This window comes from Electrophorus electricus, chromosome 12 (assembly GCF_013358815.1).
Source record: "Electrophorus electricus isolate fEleEle1 chromosome 12, fEleEle1.pri, whole genome shotgun sequence".
NCBI classification, from domain to species: Eukaryota; Metazoa; Chordata; class Actinopteri; order Gymnotiformes; family Gymnotidae; genus Electrophorus; species Electrophorus electricus.
The window spans coordinates 21,751,063-21,765,271 of record NC_049546.1 but is presented as its reverse complement, the minus strand read 5'-3'; the positions used below and the strand labels follow the sequence as shown (position 1 = coordinate 21,765,271).

The 14,209-nt window shown below is 45.1% G+C and overlaps 2 protein-coding genes across 5 annotated transcripts; one reads left to right on the top strand and one right to left on the bottom strand.

Annotated features, from left to right (window-relative positions):
* Positions 1 to 112: 112 nt before the first annotated feature.
* atp1b4 (ATPase Na+/K+ transporting subunit beta 4) lies at positions 113 to 7,491 on the top strand. The gene is made up of 8 exons (XM_027018547.2): positions 113 to 955; positions 1,794 to 2,022; positions 3,562 to 3,690; positions 4,606 to 4,719; positions 5,045 to 5,244; positions 5,439 to 5,495; positions 5,651 to 5,743; positions 5,946 to 7,491. Exons 1-8 carry the CDS (start codon positions 896 to 898, stop codon positions 6,105 to 6,107), a joined length of 1,044 nt encoding a protein of 347 aa, XP_026874348.2. The 5' UTR covers positions 113 to 895; the 3' UTR covers positions 6,108 to 7,491.
* A 171-nt stretch (positions 7,492 to 7,662) lies between these two features.
* lamp2 (lysosomal-associated membrane protein 2) lies at positions 7,663 to 14,183 on the bottom strand. Of its 4 annotated transcripts, XM_035531963.1 has the most exons (7): positions 14,058 to 14,183; positions 12,524 to 12,775; positions 12,069 to 12,487; positions 11,836 to 11,973; positions 11,567 to 11,621; positions 11,308 to 11,478; positions 8,841 to 9,406 (listed from the first exon to the last, which is right to left on the bottom strand). In XM_035531963.1, the coding sequence occupies exons 1-7, from the start codon at positions 14,101 to 14,103 to the stop codon at positions 9,258 to 9,260; spliced, it is 1,230 nt and encodes a 409-aa protein (XP_035387856.1). In that variant the 5' UTR covers positions 14,104 to 14,183; the 3' UTR covers positions 8,841 to 9,257. The 4 variants fall into 4 exon arrangements, with proteins under 4 accessions (XP_026874350.2, XP_035387856.1, XP_026874349.2 ...); XM_027018549.2 differs by having other exon boundaries at positions 7,663 to 8,934; positions 12,069 to 12,775; XM_027018548.2 differs by having other exon boundaries at positions 12,069 to 12,775.
* Positions 14,184 to 14,209: the final 26 nt, after the last annotated feature.

The following is a 14,209-nucleotide window of genomic DNA, read 5'->3' as shown; positions in this document are numbered from 1 at the left end:
TCACAAGCTAGCCGAGCACAACGTGACTGGGGTGCAAATATTTAAGTTGATGACAAGTATTGGAATTTATTATATCCCAACTCTTGGCAACAGCAAGGGCAGAGCTATTCACCCCGGACTGGGACTGGGCTTCCCGTGTGCGCCGTGCATGACTTAGAAAGAAGGACAAAGCTTCGAGTCTCCCCATCAGATGTGCCCCAGCAGCCCAAAGCTGCGTTAGGGAAAGAAGCGAAGACTGCTCCGGGAATTCCGCTGGGACTTGCTTTGACTGACAACGGCACGTTAGGATCAGGAAAGAAACGTACATTAATGCAGCGGGGCTTTGGGTAGGTCTCATGTTAGCAGCCAGTGAGCCAGCGCGGTGCGTGTGCGGAATACGGCAGAAACACCCGTTCAGCCGCTGCCAAGACTTGTTGAGGGCTTAAAAAGCCCCTCCGCGCCCTCTCTCTCCCCCACTCTCCCCTCAGCACACATCCATTCACTAGGATGCTCGCCGTGTAGCAGGGAGCTTCTCCGCACCCCGTCCGCCGTGAGGGCAAAAACGCATGAATGCAAAGAGCATTTCTTCACCAAACCACCGTTCGCCATAGCGCCGTTATTTTTAACTTAAAGTTAACAGATCAGTTTACTGCGTGCAAGAGCTACTTTTGGGTATAGTAATAGTAATAATATTAACTTTTTAAAAATCCAACTTTTTTAATCCAAGAAGATTAGTTTGTAATACCCCATCTTTTCTCTGTTTCTTTTCCGCTGTAAAAGTTTTTTTGCCTTTTTTTTTTTTTTTTGGATTACCCCAAACTTTCATTTTGCTGGACTTCGACCTCGCTTGAAGTGGTTTTGGCCAGTCGTACATGTGAGTGGTTTAACAAGTACTTTTATTCTTCAGCGAGGAATAATGGAACCCGAACCCAGCGCGGGCGGGGACGAAGACCTACAGACCTCCGCACCAAAAGCGGTAAGCCCGTGCCGCTGTTTACTCTGCGCTCCGCCGAATAACGGAGCATCTGTGCCGCTGCTTGGTCTCCGATCCAACGAATAACGGAGCATCTGCCATTTTGCAACGTGAGCAATGCTGGCAAAGCAATGACAGAAGCACGCGAGCAGGCGAAATGTGATTTGGAAGCTTCTTGGTAGAGTAGCTATTGAACATTTGGTTGTTTCATTTCATTGCTTTTAATGCTTTACCTGTCAAGCCACGGTCATCACAGTCAATGATATTGATGTCGAAGACAATGTTAATCAGTATTGGGGGAAACAAAACAAAACAAAACAAAAAACAACCAATCCCTAAGTACAAAGTCCCTTTGTGGGGGGTTGAGGCTCCACTGTAGAGGTCAGATGGAGAGTTCAGTATGTGCTGTGAGAATTAGTGTCTAACATCTGGCTGTAGAGTGACCTTGGAGTCCTCTGCAGCTGTTGGAGTTTAGCTCCCACAGTGAAGGTCAGCAGGGGCAGGCAGTCCTCTGCCATCCGGGCTCAGTTGCTCTCACCCGACTGGTGCGTGTGGATCGTGAATGAAATTTTTTATTATTTTTTTTTCTGTCTTCACACCATTCAGTGAATGACCCCACCCCACTCACTTTAGCTCATTACTGGAACACCCTATTCACTCTCTTCAGTCCTTCTCTAAGGGTTCGTTACGTAATCACCACATGTTTTAGAATGGAATGTTTTGTCACATTTAACTTCTCTTGGGGCGGTTGGTACTGCAGTTTGGCAAAAAATAAAAAAAATAAAAATTCCGCTAGCCAGACTGATGTGTAAGGAATCTGTTGTGTTTGTTCCCCTGTAAGCGTGCTGGTTCCCTGCACAAGCACAGCCACGAGCTAGCAGAAGCTCTGGAGGTGGAGCAGGAGGGTCTGGTGGAGCACCAGCCGCTGGAGCAAGACGATCTCAACTTTGAGAGATGGAAACCAAAGCCCAAGCCCAAGAGGACGCTGCACGAGAAGATCGGCGACCTGAAAACATACCTGTGGAACCCAGAGACCAAGGAGTTCATGGGCCGCTCGGGGAAGAGCTGGAGTGAGTAGCACCCGGGAACACGGCTCCCGTTTCTCAGGGAAGACTCGGGATAGCGCGGCCTGATTAGGCGCGCGTTGTGGCTTCGGTTAGTGGAGTGCTGTGGGTTGCGGTCTCTGAGAGGCCGATGGCTGCACAATCTATTGTTTTTGCTCAGTTTTGGTTTCTGCGCTGGCTTTTCAGAGGCCAGGATGAGACAAGAAAGCGAGTGTGTGTGTGTGTGTGTGTGTGTGTGTGTGTGTGTGTACGAATTATATGTTTACATAGGTGCACAGATAGCTTGGAGAAATCTTGACAAAAACAGACTGCCTGGGGAATGTTTCTCAGTGGGAGAGCAACTGTCCCAGTCCGTCTGCTGGCCAGCAATCACATGACTATTGCCCCTAGAAAGCTCTGGCCTGCCTCTTTCCCAAAACCTCCCTCGACCTCCAGACCAGCTCAAACACACTCACATCCCCAGTCCACGCTGACATACAGCGTCACATAGGCTAGCTGTGTAACCCCAAGAAATTCTGAACAGGCCAGAGAGAGAGAGTTTAAATCCAATGTTTCTGGCACCAGATGCCTGATATCTGATTCCCAATGGGCAAGCACTCCCAGTGATATGAAATTCTCCCAGAGGAAGCCAGTGATGATGTGATATCTCTGTCATACTGTAGTTCCTCACAGCAGATATAGGAGTTGTCTTTGTCAAACCCGCTTGAACTCGTTCTGTAGTAGAGGCGCAAGGCGGTCGACTCTGACAATGGCAGAGAGGACATAGAGGATGCTGGGATTTAATTAGAAGTGTTTCAGAAGGTTCAAATGAAAGTGAGCGAGATGGGACCCCTGTATTGGCGAGAGGGGGCAAGCTCTCCGGGGTCCGTCATGCGTATCTTGTGAAAGGAGAGCGTGCTGGCCTCAGAGTGCCACAGCGGTCTGATGGGGATCCTTGGAGCCCGGCCGTGGCTCTGGGTCGCTCCAAAATCCTGTCACTCCGATGGCCACCGGAGGTTCGCTGTGTTCCTGTGTTGAAGGACAGCTGGGAGAGTTCTCAGTGGTCGGAAACAGAAAGGTCTTTGTGACTCAGAGACACCAGACTGGCTGCAAACTAGACACAGTGAAACTGACTACAAAGCAAAAGCCATTTTATTTTGTGACATGTCCTGTTTGATCAGTGTATAATGGACACTTAATTGCAAATAAAAAACAATACCTGCAGTTAATTTCCACCAAGACTGGTGTGCAGACTGGTCTAAACGCAGCACTAGGTGCACTCTGTGTGCCTGACACAAAGCTTGTAATTATTTTTCTCAGAGATACAGCTGCACAATTCAAAATGTAATGCATGACTTGAACAGTCACATAGTTGTCTCATTTCATTGAGACTTTGTGTGCTTGGGGTCTCATTTCATGGAATGCAAAGAGTTTGTATGTAATTGTGTAATTGTTTTCCTCCAAGTTTCACCTTCATAACATCTGGAAAAACACACGATGCTCTGGAGTGTCTTGCGAGTTTCGGGGACGTGAGGATTTACGCTGTTCTTCTCGGTTTGTCCGCAGGCCTCATTCTTCTCTTCTATGCAGCACTCTACGTTTTCCTGGCAGCCATGTTCGCCGGCTGCATGTGCTGCCTGATGTGGTCCATCAGTCCCTACAGCCCGACCTACAACGACAGGGTCATGCCTCCAGGTAGGGGTCGTCCTCACGACGGGGTCGTGCCTCCAGGTGGGGGTCGTCCTCACGACAGGGTCGTGCCTCCAGGTGGGGGTCGTCCTCACGACAGGGTCGTACCTCCAGATGGGGGTCGTCCTCACGACAGGGTCGTGCCTCCAGGTGGGGGTCGTCCTCACGACAGGGTCGTGCCTCCAGGTGGGGGTCGTCCTCACGACAGGGTCGTGCCTCCAGGTGGGGGTCGTCCTCACGACATGGTCGTGCCTCCAGGTGGGGGTCGTCCTCACGACAGGGTCGTGCCTCCAGGTGGGGCTCGTCCTCACGACATGGTCGTGCCTCCAGGTGGGGGTCGTCCTCACGACAGGGTCGTGCCTCCAGGTGGGGGTCGTCCTCACGACAGGGTCGTGCCACCAGGTGGGGTCGTCCTCGTGTGGATGAGGCATACCTTAGCTAAGCCTACCATCACTCTTTGTTGTATTTGCGTACTACATGCATCATTCCTTTATTACATTATCCCTACTCCCTGTTTATCATTCATGTGTTCATACCTCTCACACCTCAGAGTTTGTAGGACCATGTGCTGTATTGTAGAACTTCACTGTATTTAACTTCACTTCATTATTCAGAATAATAAATCAAAGATGAGCAAAACACCGTAGACCATTTTTTTAAACACATGCATAGTTATACGAGCACCTATTTTTACGCAAGGATGTATCTTAACATAAGGACATCATTTTGGCATGGTGCCACAATGATGAGGAGATCTTATGGTCTTATGGTGAATAAACACTTTAGTCTCTATTTGTGAGTTAGGAAAAAAAGATTAAAAGACAGCTTCTTGTCTGATGTCTCAATTTTCATTCTGGATTCTGGATTATTAGGTTGTTATTATTATAACAATTATTATTATGTTTCTTGTGTTGCCCAAAGGTATGACGATGACACCACATTTTCATGATGTTCATGGGTTAGTAGTTCTCTTCAACGCCTCAGACCGCAGCTCATGGAAGAAGTACGCCAGGGTGCTGGAAGCTCAGCTCAAACGTGAGTGAGGTCAAACGTGAGTGAGGTCAAACGTGAGTGAGGTCAAACGTGAGTGAGGTCTGTGTGGTGCCACACACAAGCTGAAGTCTGTATGTTTGCTGTGAACACGTTGAAATTAGCTTCACACTGCCTGTCTCCCTTTATCAGTGCGACACAGAGAAACGGGCAGGAAGGGAAACTCTTTTGTAGTCTGAACACACCCACACTGGGAGACATAGCAGCTCCACTGTTAGACTGAGAGGTCAGGTGGAGTATTCCTCGTCTAACTTATTTATGGTTTCGCTCTCTCTTGTGATTTTCCGAATCCCTTGCTGTGCTCCTTTAGCCTACGACGATGTGGTTCAAGAAAGGCGGAACATGGCATGCACGCAGGATGGCTATTTCATGCAGGACGACCTGGAAGAGAGTGCTGAACGCAAAGCGTGCCAGTTCAAGAGGTCGTGGCTAGGGCCATGCTCCGGCAGCCAGGATAAGGACTTTGGCTACTCCAAGGGTAAACCTTGCATCCTCCTCAGAATGAACCGGGTGAGTTGATCATCCAGCACGAAAGGTTGTGGTGTAGTAGTGACATGTAGCAAGAGTGACATCTAGTGGACAAAATCAGCATGTACAAAAAAATGAAACGCGATGTGTTTGCACTCTGATTAGTCTGCCAGATTGAGAAAGTGATTCTAACTTCTGTTAAATGTTTTGCTTCCTTTCTACTGTCACTGCTACAGATTCTGGGCTACTTACCTGGTCAAGGCACTCCAGTAAACGTGGCATGTGGTGTTAAAGTTAGTACAAGCCTGAATATGATGTTCTCTTCCTACATCTGTCATACTACAGATCTTTTGTCTGATAATATGAGATGTTGAGAGCACACATTTCTCCATGCGTACAATCTCCTTAAAGTGCAAAGCGACTGACTCATTTCCTGTTGTCTTGTTAGAAAGGGACATCTGAGAGCCTTGGAGAAGTTGATTTCTATCCAAAAAATATTTTCAACCTGATGTACTATCCTTACTACGGGAAGCTCAGACACGTAAGTGTACATTTGAATTTCCTTACTCAGGTTACAAACTGTATCTTATATACAACATATTTTCAGATGTTGAATTCACACTACCTTATTACAGCAATGATATTTGCACAGTCAGCTTCCAGAAGCAATGATTTGAAGATAAAGATCTGAAAACTTAGCAATGTTTATTTGATTAATAGTTTTTGTTTACTGCTGCATCTAGGTAAACTACAGCTCCCCGCTGGTTGCCGTTCACTTCTCTAGGGTCCAGTACGACACCTATCTACATGTGCAGTGTAAACTACACGGTAAAGGTATCATCAATGATTCTCCCACTGACCGCCACCTCGGTAGCGTGTCTTTCTCTCTAGAGGTCGGCGCATAGAGCTGGAGAACGTCTACAAGGGAACTCTACTCAGTGTAAATTACAGTTAAGTACTCCAGTAGGTTTCTTTACCCATCTCTCCTGCCACTGGGCCTTCCTCTTGAATTTAGTGCAGTGTTATCACAGTGCATGTTTGTCTACAAACAAAATACCCCAGTAGTCTCGTAGACATTAATTTTAAAAGGTGCAGACATTTCCAGAATATAACTAAAGAAGTAAGATTGTGCTTCATCATCCATTGATATTTGCTAGACTTTTAGACAAACTCATTCAAACATAGACATACTGTAGACAGTATACAGTATGGAAGGTAAAATGGTCTTGAGTTGCTTTACTGTAGGGGATTAACTGTAAGGCCTCTACCTTAAGGCAGAAGATATGTGTATGGGTAGTTGAATGGTATAGAAATATAAATGACAAAAAAAAAAATGTGGGTTTTGTGTCACAGTGAGACTTTGTTTCTTTTGTACAAATCAAGAGTTTTGTCTGTTAGGCCATAAAAGTGATTATTTAACAGATTCACTGACTTTTTCTAAATAAAACAAAGGAGAAAAAAACATTACTTTTCAAAGAGATTGATGCAAATAACTAATATTTCTATAACAACTAGTTTAACTCCCCAGAAGGAATATTATAACCTGCCAAATATACATTGTGGTTTAAGGACAAGTAGAAGTATTGGGCCTGTGCCAGTCCTTAGCGACCAAGTGGCAACTACTTCAACTTAGCAGGATTTCTGCAAAAACTTCTATCCTTAGTTATATGAAAGTACAATCTGTTAAATAATCCTACAGATTTGAATGGCCTTATTTTGCAAAAAAAAAAAAAACCTTTAAAAGCCAACCATCATGTTTAACACAATCACTTTGCTTGTTCATTTTAAAACAATCATTGTGCTTTAGAATTAATGATGTCTATACTAAATCAAGAACTAAATTGATTTGTTTTAGTGCAACTAAATTGTTTTTTTCCAAGACAATTATATTTTACTGAGTCATGGAACTGATGTTTCATTATCTTATCAGAAATATAAAATTATTTTCTTGGTTCACAATTATCCATAATCTGACCTCTCAGCCCACAGTCAACATTCACCCATGATCCCACATCCAGATCTGTTTTCATATTCTTTATATGGTGGGGGAAGCAAACACGGTACCTGCTTGGTTCTCTGAAGGATTTCAACAGTTATTTATTAATTGTATTTGCCTGATGTGGTACAATCAGTTATCAACCATGACAGCTATATGGACATTGGAAACTGCAGGTTGGCAATTCAGTTGTATGCAGTCAGAGCTTAAATAGATATGTACCAGCTCCTGTTTTAAACACACTCCTAATGGTCTAGTCAAAACAATAAAAAAGGTGGAATGAATTAACTTCATTAAGTGTTTGTTTGACTTTCTAGAGGGTTTACTGTACAAACCCAACCCTCACCTCTATGATACATGTGGCAGCAGCCCAGGCTGGGGTCAACCTTTTTGCCTTCTCGCCCCAGCAAAGTTACACATTTACTCATGCGTCAGCAGCTCATAAGTATGGCCCAGAATTCAAATGACAGTTGTTAGAGAATTTTATTGTTAAACCACACTTCATGTTTGTAATCAAGTCCATTTACCTTCAAGATGTTAACACATGCTTTATAGCCATGACAAACACTTCACTGCTGCTGTTGGAGCAACATTATTCAGGGTCATGTGCTTAGAACTCATACAGACTACCAAATAATACCAAAAACATTTTACTCATGGGGGGAGAAACAACCAAAAACAGGCACTCTTCCACTGAAAACAGGTCCTATAGTGAACGGAGAAGGTTGGGCTAGCACAAGGCACAGTGTAGAGAGACTGAAAGTAGTCTGGGCTCCATGGTTTAATGCACCTAGCTAACGTCTATAGTAATTAGAAGGAAGAAAAAAGAAAAAAAAAAAAAAACCTTAACCTTGTGTTTATGCATCAGACCAAGTCAAACCAAAAGGCATCCACAGCATTAATACCTGTAATTTGACTAATCCTTTAGTGTACTAAATTAACAGGTGTAGCCAACAGGTTGGTTGGAATTATATAACCCTGACCTACATTACCTGTCCCTCACAGGGGACCCAGCACCCAAAGCAGAGGAAGTTGTCTAGCATCCAAAATTCCAGAGATGCATCACAGTCAGTCAATATTAGTGTACCTTCCTTAGTCAAGGTGCTACAAGGCAAGTGTGTTAGTGTGACCAGCACTGAGAAACTTGTTCCTTGCCAACTTCATACATCGCCTGAAATCACCCTGCCCTAGCTCACCCCTTTATGCAAAGGATTAATAAAGTTAGGAATCTAACCCTAAAAAAGTTACCCATTCATCACAATCTGCACAGCCTCATTCAGTGAGAAAATAGATAACTTTAAAAAGAGCAACTTCATGCATTTTAATGTTAGTGCAATGTTGGCAGTTATTTGGACAATCTGCGTGTACTCTAAATGACTGAGTCAGCACTGCTGCAGTGGCCTGCCAAGACAGGGGAGCTACCAGTGCTGAGGCTCATTTACAGACTAAATTAACGAGAAGCTTGGATTTCACAAAAGCAGCTTACTTGCATGACAGGCTGAAAAAGTGGGTAAAAGGGTGACTGGGCAGGCAGAACAGAAGGGTGGAAGAGATGGGACAAGCTCAAGCAAGCACCGATGACACCTTCGCAAGTTATACAGACTGGTAACCAGTACGGCTCTTCCGCCGACCAATCAGGTAAGAGATAAGCACAAGGATGATTAGGAAGCCAAGAGCCACGCCCACAGCAATTGGCACGAGAAAGCTCAAGTCAGCATCCAGAAAGCACTCCTCAGCTGTTGAGGGAAGAAGAGAAGAAGTGTTGAGAAACAAGACATGAACAGGAATTACAGCTGAATCAGCAGGAAAGACCAGAGGAGAGCCACTAGAGCCTGAGAGGAATAGCAAAGACTGTTAGAGGAAAAGGAAGCGAGTTAATAAGAGTAGAATCTCACCTGTCTGCATTTGCATAGCCCACATTAATACATTACAAATTTCACACAAATTGAACAGACAGCCAGGGTGGGGGCCTAGAGGGGAGTACCAAACCAGACTTGGTGGGTTGTAGGGTGAGCAATTACCTCCAGTAATTGGTAGTGTGGCTGTATTTAAATCAGTGTTAATTGAACTGCTCATAGCCAGAAGACTGGCTTCTCTTTCTCCCGATAAGATAGACCAGCATGACGATAAGAATGAGACCAATAAGGGCAACTCCAACTGCTATGGGGATGATGAAGTTGTCAGAGTGATCAGCCTGGCAGTCTTCAGCTGAGGAGAACATGCATGTGACAAGGGGGGGGGGGGGGGGGGGGGGAGGAATGACAGTGGCACAGGAGACAAGCTTGGGTTAAAGCACATCCTATTATACTGGCTCATGTCTGAAATCATGGTGCATTTAACAGAGAAGGCTGCATTATTCTATAGTCCTACAAAAAGCAAACACCCAGACCTTTTCAAGAGAATTTATTAAGCAAGCTTTCAGCAATTCTTTTATTGATCACTTCTAAAAAGCTGCAAGCAGGAAATTAGACAACATTCATTTCCATCCATCTTTATTAAGCTAGACTTCAGATGCACCTTTAAGCAACAGGCACATTCACTGAATCTCGGACAGCCTCCTCAACTGATTAGAAAGGAAAAACCAAACACATCTTTAAAAAGTAGTGCTGCAAAGCCAAATTTAGTGCAGACAACTTGAAGGTTAGGAGGGTGATCAGGAGTGGGGAAAGCAAACAATGAATCACTTAACAGAATACAAGAATTTGCTTGCTAGCCATACACTAGAGGTTCAAAAAGATGCAATGCTTTAGCAAGTTCAAAGCTCCAGCCTACCTACTGATGACCCTCTGCCTTGTGACAGCAGCTTGGAAGCTGAAGGAGTTAGGTTGTAAAAATGACTGGATAAACAAACATCTCCATGTTAGTGGGAAGCTCTTGGCTGTAGATCAAGCAGACCAACAGCCTGGCAAGATCTAAGAGACAGGTTGAGTGCTTCTCAACAACCACTTCCAGTTCAAGTCACTGGTGCCATTAGCCAGACCAACATGCTGGTGGAGATGAGAGCATTGAGTCAAGCATCACCAAGTAATGCAGAACTGGTCTTACCAAAGCCAAAATAAATTAGTATTCACAATAAAGCAAATACAATGGTAACTTCACAAACCAGACAAACTGCATGGCAACAAGGTCTGGGACAAGGTCATCTGGGGTTAGAGTGGTGGAGCTTTAAAATGTAAAGTCATAGCTTCTTGAAACAATTGAAGCACAAAGTTACAGAGGTCAATATGAATGCCAAGTAATCTGTTGGGTATAATCCCTTATCAAAACTAAAGAACCTATGAAATTGCAATTGCCAATGAAGGAACAGAACTGAGGACATGATCCACAACAATAAATATGCAAACATCAAGACCTGAAATGTGGCTTTAGACCTTTCCCTGTTCAGAAAGAAACAGATTAAGCTACAAAAGACTAACTGGGTGACCAGTGGAAGCAAGTGCAAGGTCTCCACCATGGAAGTGTCCATGCCCAACAACAAACAAGCCATCAGAGGCACAGCACTAAGACCTATTAAACCAAATTGTGGACCCTTCACTTGCCTCCAGACAGAACTTGGTGTGTGGGGGGGGGGGGGGGGGGGGGGTTCATGAACAAACTGTCTAGAATCTGTTCCAGGACATTTACTGTGTGATGTGCTGAGAGATTGTCACCACCATATAAGACACCTGAACTCTGAGTCACTTGCCAATTGGAATCAAAAAGGTTGCACTGGCCCAGGATCAGGTAAAGATGACTTGTAGATAATTCGTGGATTTGCAGGGCTCTCATTACAGGGTCTGATATCCAACATAGGTCTTTCGCCGACCAATCACGTAAGCAATCACTACAATGAGAATCAAGCCAGCCAGAGCTGCACCAACAATGATTGGGATTAAGAGGCTGGCATCATCCACTGAACATTCAAGGGCTGCAGGCAAAGAGAACACGAATGAACAGAGTGAGACAGCCATCTTGCATTCATATAGCAGGAGACATTTCACAACCAAGTTCAGAAGTTAGATGAGCATGAAACAAGCAAAGGCTAAAACCCAACACAAGAACATGCTGTATTAGAGATCCATTTAGAGAAATGTGAAAGATCAGGGGCTTTATAAACAGTGAGAACATACCTGTGCTGAACTCATCATTGGTTACATCAAAGGGCTGGACCTGAAGCTCAAATGTATTCAGGGTGAGGCTGTCCGTGATGTTGTAGCTCTGCTCCTTCCGGCACATGTAAGAGCTACCCAGCGATGCCTCCCACAGAGAGAGGTTATTGTTACCTGCCACAAACATGCTTCCTGCAAGACCAAAGCAGCAGCAAGAAATTCATTAAGGGCACTTTTAATGACGCTGCTCATTTTCTTCCAACCCATCAGAAGAACTTACCATTTCCAGTGGCCACAGTGAAACTCAGAGCCCTCAAGTGGAACCTATTTGTCTGCTACAAGAGGCAACAATGAAATCAAGTGAGACTTATGAACACCTAGTCAGGCTAGAATGAAGCCAGAAGCTGGAACACTTTATACAACAGCTAAAACCACTGAATAAAAACAGTGTACATGTTTGTGCAAGTTAAAAGCCTACCCACCATGTAAAAAGATGAAGTTGAAGTTACATTAACTTAATCTTGCATTATGTTGCACTTAAATACTTACATTGGTAAACTTGAACTGGACTGTAATTGTGCCTGATGCCAGTGTGAGCACAGCATCACTGCCATAGCTTCCACACATTCCACTGAAAGTCGTAACATTGGGACTTGGGTCAAGATTAACAGTCTGTACGCTTGCTCCCTGAGTGGAGAGGAGACGGACTTAAGTTACATTTTACACTAGTTCATTAGGAAATTCAGGTGTCCACAAAACATTTAGACCCCATCTATACATACCACACTCGGCACAAAACTGAACTGTAGGCCCATCTTCGCCATAAGGCAGACAGAGGAGTTAGGGTCCGGTCTGACAAAGTAATTGCCAACAGTGGGGTTGGGTAGTGGAGATGCAGTGGTAGGAGCCACACTTGTAGCAGTGCTGGGACTCGTGGTAGGAGCCACACTTGTAGCAGTGCTGGGACTCGTGGTAGGAGCCACACTTGTAGCAGTGCTGGGACTCGTGGTAGGAGCCACACTTGTAGCAGTGCTGGGACTCGTGGTAGGAGCCACACTTGTAGCAGTGCTGGGACTCGTGGTAGGAGCCACACTTGTAGCAGTGCTGGGACTCGTGGTAGGAGCCACACTTGTAGCAGTGCTGGGACTCGTGGTAGGAGCCACACTTGTAGCAGTGCTGGGACTCGTGGTAGGAGCCACACTTGTAGCAGTGCTGGGACTCGTGGTAGGAGCCACACTTGTAGCAGTGCTGGGAGCTGCAGGTCCTGTTGTAAGAATCACCTCAGCAGTTGCATGGTTGGTGTATGGAGCAGGCTTGGAAGTCACTTTGGTACTGGAGAGCGTAGCTGGTTCATTGGTGGTTGCGGTGTCCGTTATGCCATCAGTAGAGCTTTGTGCTACAGGAAGTGTTGGGGTATTGGTTTCTTCTGTAGTTGAAGTGGGAAAAACCTCTGGAGTTTCTGACAAAAGCACATCAGCACACACAACACCTGCAAAAGGAGATGCAGTTGTGTGCACAGAGCAATTTCAATTTGCAAGGTTCAATTTGCCTTAACTAGCTTGTTGGTAGAAGCCAGCATATAGATTTCCAATTAACCTCCTGCAGAGCATGATCCTAACCCAACATCAGGCTCTACTCAGATTTGTTTAGTTAGGTTAGTATTGAAGGGAAGAAAAGTTCAGCTCACAGGGACCCCAACTGCATGATCTGGCACATCTAACCTAGACCACCAGGTTTCAGTTCCAAATTATTTCCTGCCTGTTAATTTGGAGCGATCCACTTCACAAGAAAGATTTGCCATCAGCCAAAGGTATGTGAAATTATGCCATGTTACCACATTTAGAAACAGGAATCAAGCAGAGTGAAACCTGAAATTGCAACCTGTTCGTGACACGATCCAAATGCATACTGTTAATCCTTGTTTTTGGCCACTATGGGACAATCGTTGAACAGCCAAGTCACTAAATCAACTTTTCCTGGCGTCATGTACGCCACTGCCATAACTTACAACCCGTTCTCTAATGACGATGCCCTTCATTTAAAATGCTTACGCACTCCGGTTACAGGCAGTGCAACACCTACAATATAACGATCAGCCTGAAATTTTACTGAAGTGTCTTTCACAATCACCTAGTCACACCGTGATAGATAAGATTACAGGACAGATCACATGCTCACCTGGAGATAAGAACTCGCCAGTACACTGTTAAAGCTTTAATCACATTTATGCGAGTCACGTCGTGCCGTTTCTACCACACGACCCTGATGGTTCGTGCGAGCCAGTCTTCACACCTCACTCGTTGAAACTGCGTAGTTTACCAAAAACGGCATGTAGCTCCAGCCGGTTTGAAAGTCAGAGACGATCCCACAAGCACTGCTTAGAGCAGCTAGCCAGCTCCGTTAGCCGAGCCGGCAGGTGGATGCCCAGGTATACAATGCTCGTGCGCAAGATAGCCAGGTGCACGCGCAGGTAGCGCGCTAGCATTAGCCAAACAAAACGAGGTCAGAGCTCGCTCGAGAGCAGAGGCAGGAATAACGGACTCATTAGCAGACAAATAAGTAGCTTATCCGATCAACTTTAGATATTCAGCGATATTTGTGGCGTAGAAGTGCGTACCAGAGAAAATATTAGATAACTAAGCAGCTATCTGTTCCGCTAAGCGACTGACGAGCTAACACAGCTACGCTAGCTTGAGCCTTAAATGTCAGCCAAACAAAAGTTGTTAAAACATCCAACTTCCAAGCAGAATGTTCACCGAAAGTGTACTCACCACTCAAAAGAATAAAAACCAGCTGCGGATGAACACAGCGAAACATGTTGACGGTACTGTTACCACCCTGCTCCTGGATGCCCGAGATTGGTGTTTAGCTAGCCTGCCTGACCCGGCTATAAAAGAGCACCTGACACCCAGCTGATCGGAAA